This window comes from Balaenoptera acutorostrata, chromosome 20 (genome assembly GCF_949987535.1).
Source record: "Balaenoptera acutorostrata chromosome 20, mBalAcu1.1, whole genome shotgun sequence".
Taxonomy (NCBI): Eukaryota; Metazoa; Chordata; class Mammalia; order Artiodactyla; family Balaenopteridae; genus Balaenoptera; species Balaenoptera acutorostrata.
In genome coordinates, this window is record NC_080083.1 from 16449663 (window position 1) to 16466941 (window position 17279).

The following is a 17279-nucleotide window of genomic DNA, read 5'->3' on the forward strand; positions in this document are numbered from 1 at the left end:
TTATCCCCTTTTTCCAGAGGCGGGATTAGGCAGCCAGGTAAGGGACTCGCCCAAGGTCTCCCAGCTAGTAAGAGCACGGGCTGAAATTGGAGCCCCGGAGGGCTGACTCCAGGGCCGGCCGCTGTAAGGTGGGTGCTGGGAGGTGAGAAAGGGCAGGGCGGTTGTTATCGAGGCGCCCGGCGGGAGTGGAGGGACGCCTTTGAGGGCTGGGCCCCGCGATGGCGACGCGGTGTCATAAAGCGTGTTGATCGCCGCGGCTTGAGCTCTGGCTGCTTCCCTCGACACGCCGGCCCCGCCTTCCGCCGCCACACTTCCGGCGGGGCCGCGGCCGCGGAGGGACGCGGGCGGGCGGCCGCTGGGGGTGGTGGGATAGGCTGGGCGCGGCCGGCGGTGCGGGCGGGCGCGGAGTGGGCCGGCTGCTGCTGTCCAGGTCTCTGCGGCCCCCGAGGGCCCTCCGTCCCGCCGGCGCCATGGGCAATTGCCACACGGTGGGGCCCAACGAGGCGCTGGTGGTTTCAGGTGAGGGGGCAGCGAGGGAGGTGGGTCTGGGACGCCCAGGGCCTGGAGGGTGTTTGCGGCGGGGGCTGTGCCTGGGAGGGCGGGGGCCGGGCTGGGGAGCGAACGGGGAGGGGCCAGGCCGGGGAAGGGCTCCGGGGGTGGGGCCTGAGCCTACGGCGCTCCGGGCCGCACCTGAGACCCCTTCCAGGAGGGACCCCCCCCCAATTCTCCCATTTGCCGTGCTCTGCGCCCTAGGGCACAGGCCAGGGTCTCCGCCGACCTCCCCCGCCCTGCGTGTTTAACCGTGTTTATTCCCTCCTTTCTCTGCTTCCTCCCCTTGGCAGGGTCTCCCCTGTGGCCTAGGGGATCCCGAACTGAAACCTTGGGGTTCCGGGAACAGTCTGGTCGGATGCCAGCGCCTGGGACGGGGGTTGGGTCGCAGGTGCACGTCTGGGGAGGGGCCCTGGACATGAATCCTTGGGCTCTGGGCACAGACCCGTTAATTCCCAGCAGGCTGGGTTTGCTGGAGTTAACTGGCACTGCCCGCCCCAGGGACGCGGGTGCGGCCTCTACAGAAACCTGGCTCTGTGTTGCTCTGGTTGCAAAATGCTGCAGACTCCAGAATTTCTGTGAGCTTAGGTGGGGCTGGGGGACTGCAGTATTGGGGAGGGGAGAGATATCTTGCCTTAAGGCTGCTCTTTAAATTGTATATTTGGGTATCTTGGGAAGTGGCAGAAGCCTTTCAAGCCACCAATTCGTGCAGCCCCTGGTGCGGGTGCTGGGGAGAGGCTGTGTTTCCTGACAGCTTGGAGGCCTGTAGCTGCAGGAATCCTTCGTATCTTCCCACTGTCAGTGTGGCTTCTCCGCCTGTGCAGAGTTGTTAGGGCCGGCTGCAGAATGAACAGGAGAGGGTGGGCTGGGCCAGGGCTTGTAGCTGCCCACCTTTGAGAGGTGTGATGAATCCATTGGGAACTTTCACCCCAGAACATGGCCTCTGTCTCAGTTTGGATCTCAAAATCCATCTCTCCCCTGGGACGGGAAATCCCCAGTCTCCCTAACTAGCACCTTACTCCAGTGGGGGAACTAAGATCCTTCACTTCCCTGAAAACCAGAAAAGATAGCCTTGGGGTCACCAGGGAGACCCCCAGAGAGCACTGAAGCCAAACCTGCTCCTCTATAAGAACTGGGCCAGTCTCCCAGCCACCACTCCTAAAGAAGGTTTTTAGAAACCCGAATCTGCATCGCACTTGGTTTTTCTTGTGGGATTTCTCTCTAGAAACCTAGATGCTGGGCTGAGGAGACAAAAGCTCCAGTCCCGTCTTTGTGGAGATCCTTGAGACTGAGGGGCAAGAGGAACCCCTGAGGTGGGCTGCTCTGTGCCTTCTGGTTGCCAGGAACCTGGTCCTCTGGCCAGAGGCCAAGGCAGTGCTAGCTTCGAAGCTGTTTTAGGGGTGCGGAGAGGAGGCCGCGCTGAGAATTAAGAGAACTGGAGTCAAGGGAGGGTGGAAGAGAAGAGAGAGAGAGAGAGAATGCCCAGCATAATATTACCTTGGGATTTGAGATGATCCAGCTGAGCTGTGGCTCTCTCCAGCACGTGGACTCCCAGCCCTGCGCCGCCCCCGCCCCCATTACTTGGGCCTGCATCTAAGTCCAGGGGCATCTCACACAGCCTACTTTCAGAAGGAGGATGTTGATATATTTCATGATCATCTTTTCCACTTGAAAAGTCTGGAGGTTCTTCTTCTTGTGTAACCCCCCTCCTTCATTCTGTAATGTAAAATTTTTTCCTCTGTTTCTGCTTTTGGGAGTTTAAAAGGGGAATCCAAATACCATACACCTTTCTCTCTCCTCTACAGTAGGTCAGAAGTTCTTAACCTGGAGTTTGTGGATAGAATTTAGAGGTCTTTGCATTTGGATGAGGGGAGAATAGTACATTTTTATTCACACTAACCTAAACTGATATTTAGCGTTTCTTACGATTATTAATGTCAGCAACAGTCCATGATAGTATTAGCAGATATTTTCCTACCATACTGCCTTTGTTGCAGGTACCATAAAAACCATTCATGCTCATCACTACTTTGAAATTAAGCCAGTTATTAAATCTACCACTAGATCTTATTATTTAATGTATTACACAGAGCACATATTACTATATCACACATTTGGTTGTTTTAACATTTTGATAACTTTAATTTGTTTCTTCTGTATCTTATTTTATGCATTTATGAGCATTTGGCCATTGCCAGACTACTAAGGGGGATTTCGACTCAAGAAATCCCCCTTGTATGGGAGTTCCCTGGTGGGCTACTGGTTAGGATTTGGCGCTTTCACTGCTATGGCCCGGGTTCAGTCCCTGGTCAGGGAACTGAAACCCCACAAGTCATGCAGCACTGCAAAAAAAAAAAAAAAAAAAAAATCCCGCTTGCAGAGTTGTAGATGGTCTTCTTGACTAGTAGGAAGAAAAGGGTGGAAGAGGGGCAGGAAGGGAAAGAGAGGGCAGACTGGCGCCTGTGTTTGGGGAGGGCTAAGAGTAGGACGGAGGTCATCATGGGATATTTTGTGATTTTTCAGCTTGGTTGAGGACAGAGCAAAGGAAAGCAGATTGAGTTAGAAAAAGTGAGCTAACATTAGGAGAAACTTCCACGTCTGGAGACAGTGAGAACTGGGGAGGTCAAGGAGGGGCCACCTAAGCATCCTCTTTTGGGAGTGGTGCTCAATGTGACCGGGAAGCTGGGGGGAGGAAGATGCCTTCCAGGGGAAGAGGCTGCTGGGGGCGGGACAGCCTGGCAGTCCCAGCTTCCTGTTGTTGCTACCCCTGGGAACCTGGCCATGTTGCCCTTGGCCGAGGCCCAGCTTGAGCTGTGGCAGCCTGCTCCCAAGGTCAGAGAATGAGTTAAAGGTAAAGGGTGGACACCCACCCTGGGCTCCCCCGCCCCCATCGCGCCCCGCACCACTATCACCACCCCTCCCACAGCACACTGGGAAGTCCCCGGGGTGGGGGGGACGAGGAACGAGGAAGTGATGACTACTCTAGAAGTTATCCCCCCACGTGAACCCCTGGGTCTGGCCTGGGTCACTGCAGGAGGCTACCACAGCAAGGAAGCTGTGCCCCAGCCCCGACCAGGCCAGAAGAAGTGGAACAAGCTGTGGTTTTGGACCCTCTTCCAGTTTCACTGGATCCCGAGGTGGTTTGGGTTTCAAACTGACTGCTTGTCCGTAGAGGCTTCCCTTACCCCATCCCCAGGGCGGAGAAGCCTGCAGCGGCTTACCTTGAGCAGCAGCCCTGAGGACACGTATCTCCAGAGACCTAAGACCTCTTCCTGCCCCTGTGCACGTTGCGGGGCTGCTCCTGGTCCCTGGGCCTCTGGCTCGGCTGCTTGCACCCTGTGCATAGAGCAGACCAGGAAACAGGGTTGGCCGCTCAGTGGGCAGTGCCAGACACCGGCTCTCTGACTTGGCAGGCCCGCCGCTCTTGTGGGGTCCTTGTTCCTTTGCCTCCGCCTGTTTAAAACTTGTCTCTGGTTCGCGGTTCTCTCTATTGTCTCTACTCGGTTGTCGGCCTGACCACCCACCCAAACCCAGGCTCTAGACCTGCACTGTCCGATATGGTAGCCACAAGCCACAGGTGGCCACTTAAATTTAAGTTAATTAAATTAAAATTCAGTTCCTTGGTTATACCAGCCACATTTCAAGTGCTCAGTAACAAATGTCCCTAGTAGGTGTTTTGTTGCACAGCACAGCTGGGGAGCATTTCTACTCTCGAAGGAAGTTATCTCGGACAAGACTACTCTAGAAGTTATCCCCCCACGTGAACCCCTAGGTCTGGCCTGGGTCACTGCAAGAGGCTGCTTCTACCCAGCCTCCCTGACCCCCAGGTATCTTCCTCCCGGTGCAAAGTGGTGTTTCTAAAATGCAAATATAACTGTTGCTCCTTAGCTTAAATGACTCCCCCATCACTCAGACACACACACACACACACACACCCCTCCTTGGCCTGATACCTCTGACACTCCATGATCTGCCCTCTGCCCCTCCACCCTGCCTTGTCCCCTCCCAAGGGGCCTGAGAGACACTGTAACCCAGCTATACAAAACTATGCCCTGATCTTTGATCATGGGAGGAACACACCCTAAGGCTTTCCTGAAAACCCGAGTTTGTGAACGAGGAAATGATGACACCCACTGGCTTTTTCCCCATCACGTTTCCTTTGAATTGTCTGTTTCTGAACATGTCTGCACTGCAAGTGAACAGCCCCTCTTGCTTTTACTGAGTTTTCTTGAACTTGAGTAATTTTGGCATCAGCAGGAGGGTTCGTGACAAGAATTTCAAGAATTGATTTTTCTCGTTTCCGTATAGAGAGCATGCCGTACGTGTCCACGGCATGAATCTGGGTCGTGGCCAGGTTCAACATGCTATTTAGTTGATACACAGTTTTTCCAGGAATCACTTCCTTTTTAGGCCTTTTCCCTTTCTCTTTTCCAGTTGGTATCATGAGTTGGCCTCTGTTTTGAGGCCTTGCCTTCCCCATCCACTCCCACAAGAAGAATGAATTCACTCTGAACCCCTGGGAGTAGAGAACCAGCCTCACTGTTGGACATGAGCAAGGCCCCAACCTTGGCTCAGAGACTCTCTTCCATTAGCCTCCCACCCGCATTCCCTCTGTGACTGCAGTCACTCTGATAACAGGCGAATCGCATAGTACGACCATCATCTCAGGAAAAGGTCCCTCCTCCTAGTCTCACCTCTTTTAAGATAGGAATTTTATCTTCATCTCTGTTTCCCTAGCATGAAAAAATATTTGTTTGCTGAATGGATGGTTGAATCAAAGATGGAAGCTTTTCCATTCACTCCTGCCCACTGACCTCTCATCTGTTCTCTGAAAGCACTTACATTCTGAACTACTCATTGGCTACCCTCCTTTCTATGCAAATTGCCTGTCTACCAAACTAGATCCCAAGGCCCTTAAGGGCATACCTTCCATTTATTTGTAACCTCAGCACCTGGCACCCAGCAGTGGGAGTTGTCAAGTGTCAGAGCAGGTGAAGGCCCAGAGCTGCTGTTGGCGGCATGGAGGGTAGACAGACCCAAGAACTGACTGACCAGCAGTGGTTTGCTTTGCTCTCCAGGGGGCTGTTGCGGTTCTGACTATAAACAGTATGTGTTTGGCGGCTGGGCCTGGGCCTGGTGGTGTATCTCCGACACTCAGAGGTAAGGGCCTGGGGGCCAGCAAACCGGGCATCCTGGTGGGCAAGGGAGAAAAGGGTTTCCATCCTTACCCCCTTCACCCCACAGGTCAGCTAGAGCATCTACCACTTGCCGCCTTCCACTCTGGGGGGGCGGGACCTCCTAAGAAGCAGATGAAATGGGTTACACAGGGATGCAGGAGGTCTGTCTGTGGGCACCTCCTCCTTGGTGGGTGTGCTCTTTTCCACTGAGGGCATCACTTCTGTCCCAGAGAATTCAAGCAGAATGCTAATGCCCTGATTCTAGCTCAGAGTTATTCACGAAGCCTTAATTACATACACACCTGTTTGGAGTGGGTCTAAGAAGGGAAGAAAGGTTGAAGAGACCCCTTACACATACCCTCACCTGTGCAGGCCCTGGGACAATGCAGGCGGGGGCTAAATGGCAGAGAATGGATATACAGTCTGAAGGGGCTCTGACAGCAGCGTGTTAAAGACAAGGGGTAGGGATCTAAGGAATTGGCTCTGGGGCCGGGCAAGATGGCTCTGGACCTCCTAAATCAGTCTGGAGAGACTTACTCGGGGAAGGGAGGTTTCAGCTCCCCAGAGGGCCCACCGTCAGGCTCTACCTGCTGGCTTTCCCAGAGCCTGCCGCAGGGCTGGACTTGGCCTGGGCCTCTCCTGCCCCCTTACTGCCCACCCAGGAGGAGATGAGGCCCGGCCACCTCTCCACCAGCACCCCTTCCTGACTATGGGAGATCAGGGGAGGGGCCCAGATTCTTCCAGGCCAGGACCCAGGCAACACAGGCAGCAGAGCTGCGAAAGTGCGGGCATGTTGGCGGGGGTGAGGGTCATCTGAAGGGGAAGCAGCGGAGATTCCAGTGAAATCCCCTTCCTGGATCCCATCCCCACCAGTCAGCAGAGAGACGCCCCGTGGCTACACTGAGCTGCTAGTGCTTGGGGCTTCAGGGAGTCTGAGGGTGTTGGCTAGTGTCAGGGGCATGGGAAGCATGTCACCACTTTTAAACTTCACTGATTTCTCACTAACCCCCTCCACTGTTCCATCTCTCCCCACACTTGGCCCTGCCTAAGTTGAGGGATCCTGGGGGACTCTTCTGGCCCAAGGCCAAAAGTGTCAGAGAGTAATCGGTACTGGTCACAGCTTCCTCTCAGGCGGATCCTAAGCACTCCTGAGGGGGCCAGTTGGCCTGTCAGAAGCCATGAGGTGCCCTCCCCAGAGACACTGTCACCCCACCCCACCCGCCATGCAGTCCTGGGACGACAGAGCATCTTGTCAAGACACCTCGACGTACAGCCATGCCGAGAGAGTTTGCCATTTGCCCAGAGACCTGTCCTGCCCGGGCATCCACTGCTGGGGCAACACCCAGGAGCCCTTTCTCCACATCCGTGGTCCCCCCTCCCTCTTCTTGCTCCAGGGAGCAGACCCCAAGACAGTAGAGCCAAGCTCCTCTGACAGCAGGCTTGGAAGTGAGGGGTGGGGGCCCTTGTCCTCATCCTAGGAAACTGATCTCCCACACCCAGGCTCAGCGTCCTCCCTCTGGTCCCACTTGCTGGGTGGTCTGAGCCTGCAGCCCCTCCCCTTCCTGGGCCCTGTTTGGGGCAGCCCCTTCCCCAGCCCCTAGCCTGCTTGGGGGACATCTCCACAAGCTGGGGCCTTTATTTCCCTAGGCTGGCAGGAGCCTCTCAGGTCAGAGTAGAGGTTTCTAGCCCAGCCTGCCTTTTGAGATACTTTCCACAGCCATCCTACATGTCACCCGCCTTGGTGTCAGCCATTCTTCTCCAGACTCAGGGAAGTCCCTCCTGCTGCACTTTGCTGCCACGTCCTATCCTATCCTGAGGCCCTGATGTGGGCCGCTCTCTCTCCCTTGCCCGAGTGATTCCTCCACCTCTGGCATCTGAGCTGCAGCCTCCTTCCTTCGCTCCCTTCCTCCCTCCCTCCTCCCTCTTTCCTGTCTCCCTCTCTCCTCCTTCCCCAAAAGAGAGCTTGGTGGGTTCCTGTCTGAGCTGGGTCTAGAGTCCTCTCAGACCCAAAGGTGCTATTTTTAGGGGCTCGAGTGAAGGCAGCCTTTGCACATCTGCATGGCTGGAGCCCCAGGGCTGGCACTGCGAGGGTAGAGTTGGGGGTCCCGCGTTGCCTACTGCTCCCTGCCCCCCGAGTCTGCCTGCTTCTGCTCCTTCACCTCAGCCTCTCTCCTCCCTTCCTCTGGTCTAAGGCAACCTTCCATGCTGTCCACAGCCTGGCCTCTGCCTGGACCAGCACCCTGCACCCACTCTCACACACGCTGCCCTAGGAAGGCCCAGCTAGGGTGGGCCAGGTAGCTTTGAAGCACTTGGTTTTCTTTGCCATGACTCTGTGCCTGTGCCCAGCTCTGGAAATTCCAAAGTGAATGACTCCGCTGTCTCCCAGTTGTCCCTGTGAATATCCTGGCGGGGCACACTTTCTCCCCCAGCCTTCCTTGACACACCCTTCCCCCCAGATCAGAAAATCCAAAAATCTGGGGGGGGGCTTTTCTGGCCCTAAATTGCCTTCTTAGTGATGTGAAGCACAGGCCTTGAGGGTTTGTGCCCCGAGCAGGATTCAGTATTTTCTGTGGCTCATTGATCCCCAGAGTGGCCTCCCGCCCCCCATTCTGGAAACACAGGTTAGCCTGTGTCCGGAGGGTGGAGCTGAGGCTGTCTGCCAGATTGTGCCAGGAATCTCCTGGGAAAGTGAGGTGGTGGGTAACCCAGGTGCCCTACGCACAGGCCTCCCAACCTCAGGTCACGGGCCCAGGGCATCGGCAGCCTTTTCCTCCAGCCCAGCAGCTCCTCACTGGAAGGGTATGGGGGCTAGAGAAGAGACCCAGAGGCCTCAGGCCAGCAAGGGGGTGTCTCTGTCCCCCTACGGCCCTAGGCTGAGCTGGCAGTGGGGGGAGCTGAAGTGCTAAGGGCAGCCCCGCCCCACCCCCAGGCGTCAGGCTTTGGGTGCTTGTCTGGTAACCACTGTGTGTGTTTGCTGTGTCCCCTCCTACCCCTTCCTGTCCCTACCTCTCCCCACCCCCTGGCTGCTCCTCAGACTGTCTCTGGAGGTTATGACCATCCTGTGTCGCTGTGAGAATATTGAGACGTCGGAGGGGGTCCCGCTATTCGTAACAGGGGTTGCACAGGTAATAACCCACCTGCTTCCCTCCTCTGTGTCTAACCTTCTCTCCTCCTGCCCTGCGGGGCCTGGCAGGCAGGAGCCGATGGACTCCACTCCTGAGAGTGTGCCTCTCTCCCCTCTGCTCCCACCTCTGCTGCGCTGGGTGGCAGGATGGATCCCTATAGATCCCCACCTCCCTTGCCCTCGCTCACTGGGGCTGCTAGCGGGCAAAGGGCGAGGGCTTCTGGAAGCTCTGCCCAAGTCCGCCAGTGGGGGTCCTTGGATGACAAGCCTAAATTGGGAGTAAGTTGAGGCAGGAGACACAGGCCCTTTCGTGACAGAGCTGGGCTGTCTGGGCAGGGAGGGTTCCGTCCTAACGACTCCTACAGAAGTCCTAGTCCTCCAGGCACCACGGAGCCCTGTGCCGGCCCCTCCTCCAGGCTGACACCTCAGTGTCAAGCCCTAGTCCTCCTCCCTGCAAGGCCAGAAGATGGGTCCCATGGGGAGTTCTGTTCACCCTGCCCCTTGACGCCCTCCAATTTCCTGCCCCTAATTTGTATCGAGAGACCTTTGAGCAGATCTCTCTTGTCACCAGACTTCAGCTTCCCCATCCGTGAAATGGGGAGAATTATGCCCTCCCTGTGCCTTGTAGGAATATTGGAAAGGCGAGTAGAACAATATGAGGACGCTTTGGGATTTTCAGGAAAGAAGTGCTAGAGGAACCCCATCTGTATCATGCACATGACCTCACTTGGAAAAGCAAGTGACCTGCTGTCTCACTCCTCACTGCCACGCAGCCGTAGCTATGAAGCCCTTTCTTGAGCAAGGGCGTTTAGCAAGTCCAAGTGCTTTCTTCATGACATGCAAGTCCCCATCCTCATTGCTTCATTCACCAGCTCCCTGCTGAGCACCGTGTCAGCTCCAGGCACTGAGGAGGCAGTGATGAACATCAGAAAGCCCCTGGCTCCTCAGAGCCTGCATGCTGGCAGGTCCCCAGGCTGGAAGAGACCTACCTGTCACCTTACCCATCCCCTTCCCTCTCATGAAATTGTCTTTCAGCTTCTCAGGCAAAACCCCTGCACCACCACACCCTTCCTCACCCATCGTGTTATCCCTCATGGGGAAGGGGACTATCCCCATCACACCCACCCCTTGTAGCCACAAGAGGGCAGGCTTCAGGGCAGAGGCCTGAGAAGAAGCTCAGAGCACCTTGTGTGGAATGAGTGGGGTCCAGGCCTCTCTCGACCCGCTTCTAGAGCAGCCTCATCTCCCTCCAAACCCACGTTCTACTTGAAACAGCTGCAAATGCCCAGGTCCCTTTTCAGCTGGGTGCTGTGGACCCTTGAGGACTCAGGTTGTCTGGGCAGAACAACTCTTTGTAGGATTAGTGCTCCTTGGCCAGGAAGCTCTAGTGTGACCCCAGCCCTGTCCCCCACTGGCCCACCTGGCCCCAACCCCAGAGGGTGGGCTTCAAGTCCTAGCCTGTTGCCAGGTAGAGGGACCAGGCAGGGCTTCCCTCGCAGGGGACAGACTCCCAGCGTGCCAGGCTACAAGGCAGAGCTTTCTCAGCAGCCTCCTGGGACATCCCAGGGTGTGAGCAGACCCAGGGAACAGGTGAGGGCCCCTCCCTGGGGGATGTTCAGATGGCATCCCTGGACAGCCCGCACAGCATGGCCTAGAGGACCAGCATTTACGTGCTGTCCCAGGACACACACACAGCTACACCTAGACTCTGCCCACCCCGCCTCCCCCAGCCCAGACTACCCACAACCCATTCTCCTCTGCTTCCCTTTCCCACTCTTCCAGCCAGGCTGACCTGAGCAGAGGACACGTGTGCACGTGGGTAGCGCACTCCACTCCTCCCCGTGAGCCATCTGCACCCCACCCCCCCGCCTGCTTTCCCACCCGTCTCCTCCTCACATGCTCCCAGCTCTGACCCCTCGGAGAGTCCTCCCCCGCAGCAGGACCCCTGGCCCGTCCCAGCCGGAGCAGTGAGGTGTCGCACTCTTTCCCCACACCCCAGGCCCTGGGCCCCCAGACCCATGCCCCTGTTTTGCGTTTCTTGGCAGGATTTCCCTAGAGATTATGACGTTGCAGCCCCGCTGCGAGGACGTAGAGACGGCCGAGGGGGTAGCTTTAACTGTGACGGGTGTCGCCCAGGTATAGTAACTCAGCAGCCCCGCGCATGTCCGTTGAGCTGCCTCGTCCCCATGCTGGGGTTTGGGGGGAGGAGGAGAGGACGGCAGCCAGGGGCAGTCTCTCTCCAGCGCCCCTGCCCCCGCTCCCCCCGCCAAGAGAGTGTCGTCGCCACTGGCCACTGGAACACGCTCGGCCTCTTGGCCGCCCAGCAGGACTAACAGACACCCCTTCTTTCCCCAGCGGGCCCACGGAGGACAGAACCAGTGCTGAGAACTCGTGTCTCACTAACCCCACCCCGTTCTTTGCAGGTGTCAGAAATGCCAAGCCCCAGAATCCAAGCCTTCCCTGTTCCCTGGGTAGGGGGCTGCAGGGTGGGGACCAGAGGGCGAGGCCACGTGAGGCAGGGGAGCTCTGGAGTCGGAGGCTGTGTTATCTTCGCAGCTTGGTGCCTGGCCAAGGGGCTTCCTGCTCTCCAGAAGTCCACACAGGGCAGGTTCAACCATGTTCTAGGCCTCTGGTGAGGGGGTTGTCGGCTTAGTGCCCTGGGAAAGAAAGGCAGGAGGATGCCCACCCTCAGTGGCGACCCCGGACCCGTCTCCTGCCCTGTCCTGCCTCTCTTTCCTAGTCTGTCTGTCTGTCTGTGCCCCTATTGCTCATTCTCCTTTTTGCAGAGACCTGCAGGCTGAGGGGCAGAGAGCGGACTGCAGGGGTAGTGGGGAGCCCCAGATGCCCAGGAGCGAGGCCGTGGCAGGGCCTGGGGCTGCCAGTGAAGATGCAGTTCCTCGTGTCTTCTCCCCACTGGAGGCCTCAGGCAGACTCCACCCCCTCCCAGCCCCTAGGCCTCCAGGTCCTGAGAAGGAGGGGAGGGGTACCGTCACCATCCTCCTGGGTCTGGGGCCTCCGTCTGCCTCCCTCCAGCCTGGCTCAGGCGCCTCTGTGACCACCGGCAGGTGAAAATCATGACCGAGAAGGAGCTCCTGGCCGTGGCCTGCGAGCAGTTCCTGGGCAAGAGTGTGCAGGACATCAAGAACGTCGTCCTGCAGACCCTGGAGGGGCACCTGCGCTCCATCCTCGGTGAGGCCCTGCCCAGCCCAGGGACCCCTCTGCTGCCTTCAAGGAGCCTCACAGTGTCCCCAAGCCATGGCCAGGGAGGGGACAGGGCGGGCAGTGGGTTCTGTCAGTCCCACTGAGAGGCTTCTAGCTGAAAAGCTGATATGTTTTCTGTCAAGTATTTCCTTTCAAAACATGAGGTGACTTGAGTGAAGAGGAGGGCATTGAAGTAGGGGGTGAGCGGCTGCCAGTCTGGTCAGGCACCTGGTGCTGCTTGGGACACTTTTCCTCATCCTGCCTGGATCCTGCAGGAGGAGGCTCAGAGTTAGACGCTGTTAAGAAGAAACCGAAGAAGACCCAGCTCTGACCGCGTGACCCCTGCATACACTCAGACCTCCACCTGCATGCCTCCTCCCTTTCCCAGCTGGCTGGGCCCCTGGGGAGCCAGCCCATGATCCTTCTGCCCTCAGGGACCCTGACAGTGGAGCAGATTTATCAGGACCGGGACCAGTTTGCCAAGCTGGTGCGGGAGGTGGCAGCCCCAGACGTCGGCCGCATGGGCATCGAGATCCTCAGCTTCACCATCAAGGTGCAGTGTGATGGGAAGGCTGTGGCCTCTGCGTCCATCCGGGAGTGCGGAGCTTGGCCAGAGGGGAACCTTTATGCCTCTGACTGTTCCCAGGGATGACTCCCCCTTCCCTCCCCAGGATGTGTATGACAAAGTGGACTATCTGAGCTCCCTGGGCAAGACGCAGACTGCTGTGGTACAGAGAGATGCCGACATCGGAGTGGCCGAGGCTGAGAGGGATGCAGGCATCCGGGTATGTGGGCTTTCCTTCCCAGCCCCAGGGACAGGGAGCTCAGGGGTGGTGGGACCACAGTTGCGCAGGGGACCCTAAGCACCTGCCCCTCCTGCTCCCAGGAAGCCGAGTGCAAGAAGGAGATGCTGGACGTGAAGTTCATGGCAGACACGAAGATCGCCGACTCCAAGCGAGCCTTCGAGCTGCAAAAGTCAGCCTTCAGTGAGGAGGTCAACATCAAGGTGAGAAGCCGTAGGGCATCTCGGGTTGGGGCTCAGGGCCCAGGACTTGGCAGCCAGCCTCTGACATGCTGACCACACTCCTGCCACAGACGGCTGAGGCCCAGCTGGCTTACGAGCTACAAGGGGCCCGTGAGCAGCAGAAGATCCGGCAGGAAGAGATTGAGATTGAGGTTGTGCAGCGCAAGAAGCAGATTGCAGTGGAGGCGCAGGAGATCCTGCGCACAGACAAGGAGCTCATTGCTACAGTGCGCTGCCCCGCCGAGGCCGAGGCCCACCGCATACAGCAGATCGCCGAGGGCGAGAAGTAGGTGCCACTGGTGCCCGGGCTGGGGGATTAGTCCAGCTCCTCTGCCACCCACACACTCCCTCCACTCCTGACCGAGCTTGGGGGCCCCTTCTCCCCCACCGTCTAGTAGGACTGACCCACCTCCCCCGTGGGATTGTTGTCAGGAAGACTGAATTAGATGTAGGAGGTTTAAGGGCCTGGTATGGTGCCTGGCACAGAGGGCACCTCTGCCTGGTCCCCTCTCTCATTTGCGTCTGGGAGCCAGTGCCCTCTCCTTGGCCAGGGCCAGAAGGCCAGAGCACCCCCCTCTCATGGGTCCCCTACCCCTGACACCTGCCAAAGCAGAGGCTCGGGGTTTGTTAGCCCCCAGGCAAGGCTGGAGGGGTCCCTGGCACTTCCCACTGATCCTGCCCACCTGGGCTCCCCCAGGGTGAAGCAGGTCCTCTTGGCACAGGCAGAGGCTGAGAAGATCCGCAGAATCGGGGAAGCGGAGGCAGCAGTCATCGAGGCGATGGGCAAGGCAGAGGCTGAGCGGATGAAACTCAAGGCTGAGGCCTACCAGAAATATGGGGACGCAGCCAAGATGGCCTTGGTGCTGGAGGCCCTGCCCCAGGTGAGGCTCCCACCCCAGGCTGGGACTGGCTGGGCAAGTGCTGGACTTCTCTGGGCCTGGTCAGCAACACAGCGACAGGCTGGCTGGGAGGGTTAAACTGGGGAGTACTCAGCAGTGGGGAGAGAACCCCACAACAGGCATAGGCTCATCGCTAACCCACTGGACCATCTGACCATGAATTGCAAATGAAGGCCACCCAGGCTGCACTGGGATTGGGTGAGGTAGAGACGGGAGGGAGAGATGCTGGACAGGGCAGGTGGATGGAGTCTGAGTACCAACCAGCTCTCCTCCCACCCTGCCTCCTAGATTGCTGCCAAAATCTCCGCCCCCCTGACCAAAGTCGATGAGATTGTGGTCCTCAGTGGGGACAACAGCAAGGTGACCTCAGAAGTGAACCGACTGCTGGCCGAGCTGCCTGCCTCTGTGCATGCCCTCACGGGCGTGGACCTGTCTAAGGTGGGTGTCGAGCCATCCGCGGTGGGTTGCTGGGCAGCCCAGTGGACTGGCCCAGGCGGAGCGGTCGGTTGGGGGCCCCGGAGCCAAGGCCTCATGGCATCTCCCATCCTTGTAGATACCACTGATCAAGAAGGCCACCGGTGCACAGGTGTGAGGTCCCGAAGGCTCACACTGTTCAGCAGCCAGCGCCCCCTCTTCAGCACCCGTTTTAGTACCACAGGGACAACGGGAACGTTACTGACTCTGGTGCCTTATTCTGTAGGGACCAGGAGTGCTGCGTGTTCAGGCCTCTGGCTGTCTTCCCTTCTCCCCTGTCTCTGTCTGTCTCCGTCCTCTTCTCCTCTACCCCACACCCTCATTTTCACTGCCACATTTGTCTGGTTTGTCTCTTCCGCCCTTATCTCCCTGTACGTTTCTTCCTTTGTCTGTTTGTCTTTTTCTCTCCCCTCTCCTCCCATCCTCTACACACATCATGTAGTTTAAGCTGAAGATGTTTAGTATAATCACTGTCTGTCTGTTGGGGGGTGGCCCTGCTGCTCCTCAGAATCCTGGTGCCTTGAAGTTTTCTGTGCATCTGTCCATTCCCCCTGTGGCCCCAGCCAGAGCTTCAGCATGGGTGCAGGGATTCTGGGTAGGACGGCCACCCTGCCCTCTCCTGGCCTGGTCCCTGCCCCCAGGAAGCCCTCAGCCTCGCCCACTCTGGCCCTTCTCGCCCCAGGTTATCTGTGGCTGCAGGCCCAGGGCCAGCGCCATTCACTAACCCCCTGCCCAGCCCCAGGCCTGCTCTCATACCTTACCTCTTCCCCGCCCAGGGGCACGGAGGGAAGGCCTCCTGTGTAGAGCAGCTCCCTCAGTTTACTACTGCCTTAGGAGGCCCCTGCTTGTGCTCAGGGAAGTCCCCTTCATGGACATGTCCCTACTAGGTGGAGTGGGGCTTGGTCCCAACTCTGCTAAGCCCTCTGGGATCAGGATCTAGCGCTTCTGGAGACTAGAAAGTGTAGAGACCCTCTTCCTACTAGGGCTGTACTGTCCTGGGTGTCGGGCTGGGCCCTTCCAGTGGGCAAAGCTATGCCACCCTATACAGAATCCAGTGCTGTAGACTGGCCAGACTCCACACCCCTCGTGCCACCTTTCTTCCTGGCCAGAGTGATTGGGTTCCAGCCGTGGGGAAGCAGCCCAGTCCTCTGTGTCCTTGCTCCCGTGGAGGCAGAAGAGCCCAGGACCCAAGCATCCTGGCAGGGGTGCTGTGGGTGTCCTGTGGTCCCAGTCCCCACCCCTTGCCCTGCCCCAGCCTGTGTAGCTGTTCCTGCATGTGGATGCTGCATGTGTGGTCTGGGGCTTGGATGCCGCACTGCCCCGCTGCCTGTCCCTTCTGGGAAAATAAAGATCTGGTTATGCCCACACCCTGTATTGTGGCTTTTGTGAGGGGAGAGACTGGGAAGCAAGAACCAACCAGGTCCCCCACCCCTACACCCCTTCAGCCTGAAAGCTGCACTTTGCCTGTTCTTCCCTATGCTAGCCACCGGGGGGCATCAGCACCCTGGCCATGCCCCCTTAGCATCCTAGAGCAGGGCCGCCATCGCCCAGGTGCTGAAGCCAGACCTGAGGCCAGGGAGACCTGGCTCCACTGCAGACAGAAGGCGGAAGGGGCTGCCATGTTCACTGCACCTCTGTCCATCCTGAGCCTCACTCAGTAATGGAGACTGTTTCTCAAGAGCGTGAACGCTGGAGTCAGACTGCTTGGGTTTAAATTTTAGTTCTGTTGTTCATCACCTGTGTAATCTTGGGCAGGTAGCTTCATCTTTCTGGGCTTCAGTATTTGTATTCATTTTACAAATTTAATGCTTCCTATGTGCCAGGAATTGTCCTAGATGCAGGGGAGACTGCAGTGAATAAAACCAATCCCTACTTTTAGAGCTTACATTCAGGTGGGGGGAGCAAAATAAGAAAAATTAAATATACAGGATGTTAGATAATGGTATGTGCTAAGGAGGAAAATAAACAGGGAAAGGAATAGGAAGTTCGGGAGGGTGTTGAAACTTTAGTGTGATGAAGGCCTCAACGAGAAGGTAGCACTGAGGAAAGCAAAGGAATGAGTCATGCAGGTATCAAAGAAGAGCTTTCTGTCCAGAGCCTCTGACATGGAAGTGTGTCTGGCATGACTGAAAAACCAGCAAGGAGGTCAGTGTGTTTGGAAGTGAGTGAATGAATGAGCAGTGGGGAGAGGAGTGGAGGGAGATGAGGTCAGGATGGAAACCTGTTTCTGGTTCATGTAGAATCTTAATGGGGCCTATTTTTGCCTTTGCTCCGAGATGGGAAACCACTGAAGGGCTTCGAAAGAGAAGTGATGTGATCTGACACATGTAAAAAGATCATTCTAGGCACTGAGACAATCCAAGGTAGACAGGAAAATCTTTTCCAGAAATGGTGCTGGAACAACTGAGTCTAAATGAGAGAAAAATTGGGACTTCCCTGGTGGTCCAGTGATTAAGACTCTGAGCTTCCAAGGCAGGGGGTGAGGATTCGATCCCTGGTTGGGGAACTAAGATCCCACATGCTGCGCAGCAAAAATACATAAATAAATGAGAAAAAAATTGAATCACAATCCCTACCTCATTCCATATATTGATACAAAAACTAGTTTGAAATGGATCATAGATCTAATGTAAAAAATCAAACCATAAAGCTTATAAAACAAGAGGGAAATGTTTCTGTGACCTTCGCACAGGCAAGATTTCTTAGGACAAAAATGAAAAAAAAAAGCACTAACCATAAAGAAAAAATTAATAAATTAGACCATCAAAATAAGTCTCTGTTCATCAAAAGAAACTTAAAATGAGAAGGCAAGCATAGTCAGAAAAAACATT

At 56.8% G+C, this 17279-nt stretch overlaps 1 protein-coding gene across 8 annotated transcripts; it reads left to right on the forward strand.

Moving 5' to 3' along the window:
• The first annotated feature begins 2 nt into the window (after nucleotides 1-2).
• FLOT2 (flotillin 2) lies at nucleotides 3-15813 on the forward strand. 8 transcript variants are annotated; one of them, XM_057536438.1, is made up of 13 exons: nucleotides 3-128; nucleotides 5628-5709; nucleotides 8761-8851; nucleotides 10896-10986; nucleotides 11637-11812; nucleotides 11916-12039; nucleotides 12486-12604; nucleotides 12723-12836; nucleotides 12938-13057; nucleotides 13147-13361; nucleotides 13773-13956; nucleotides 14263-14412; nucleotides 14528-15813. In XM_057536438.1, the coding sequence occupies exons 3-13, from the start codon at nucleotides 8777-8779 to the stop codon at nucleotides 14564-14566; spliced, it is 1407 nt and encodes a 468-aa protein (XP_057392421.1). In that variant the 5' UTR covers nucleotides 3-128; nucleotides 5628-5709; nucleotides 8761-8776; the 3' UTR covers nucleotides 14567-15813. The 8 variants fall into 8 exon arrangements, with proteins under 8 accessions (XP_057392421.1, XP_057392425.1, XP_057392424.1 ...); XM_057536437.1 differs by lacking the exon at nucleotides 3-128 and adding an exon at nucleotides 311-519; XM_057536442.1 differs by lacking the exon at nucleotides 11637-11812 and having other exon boundaries at nucleotides 12-128.
• Nucleotides 15814-17279: the final 1466 nt, after the last annotated feature.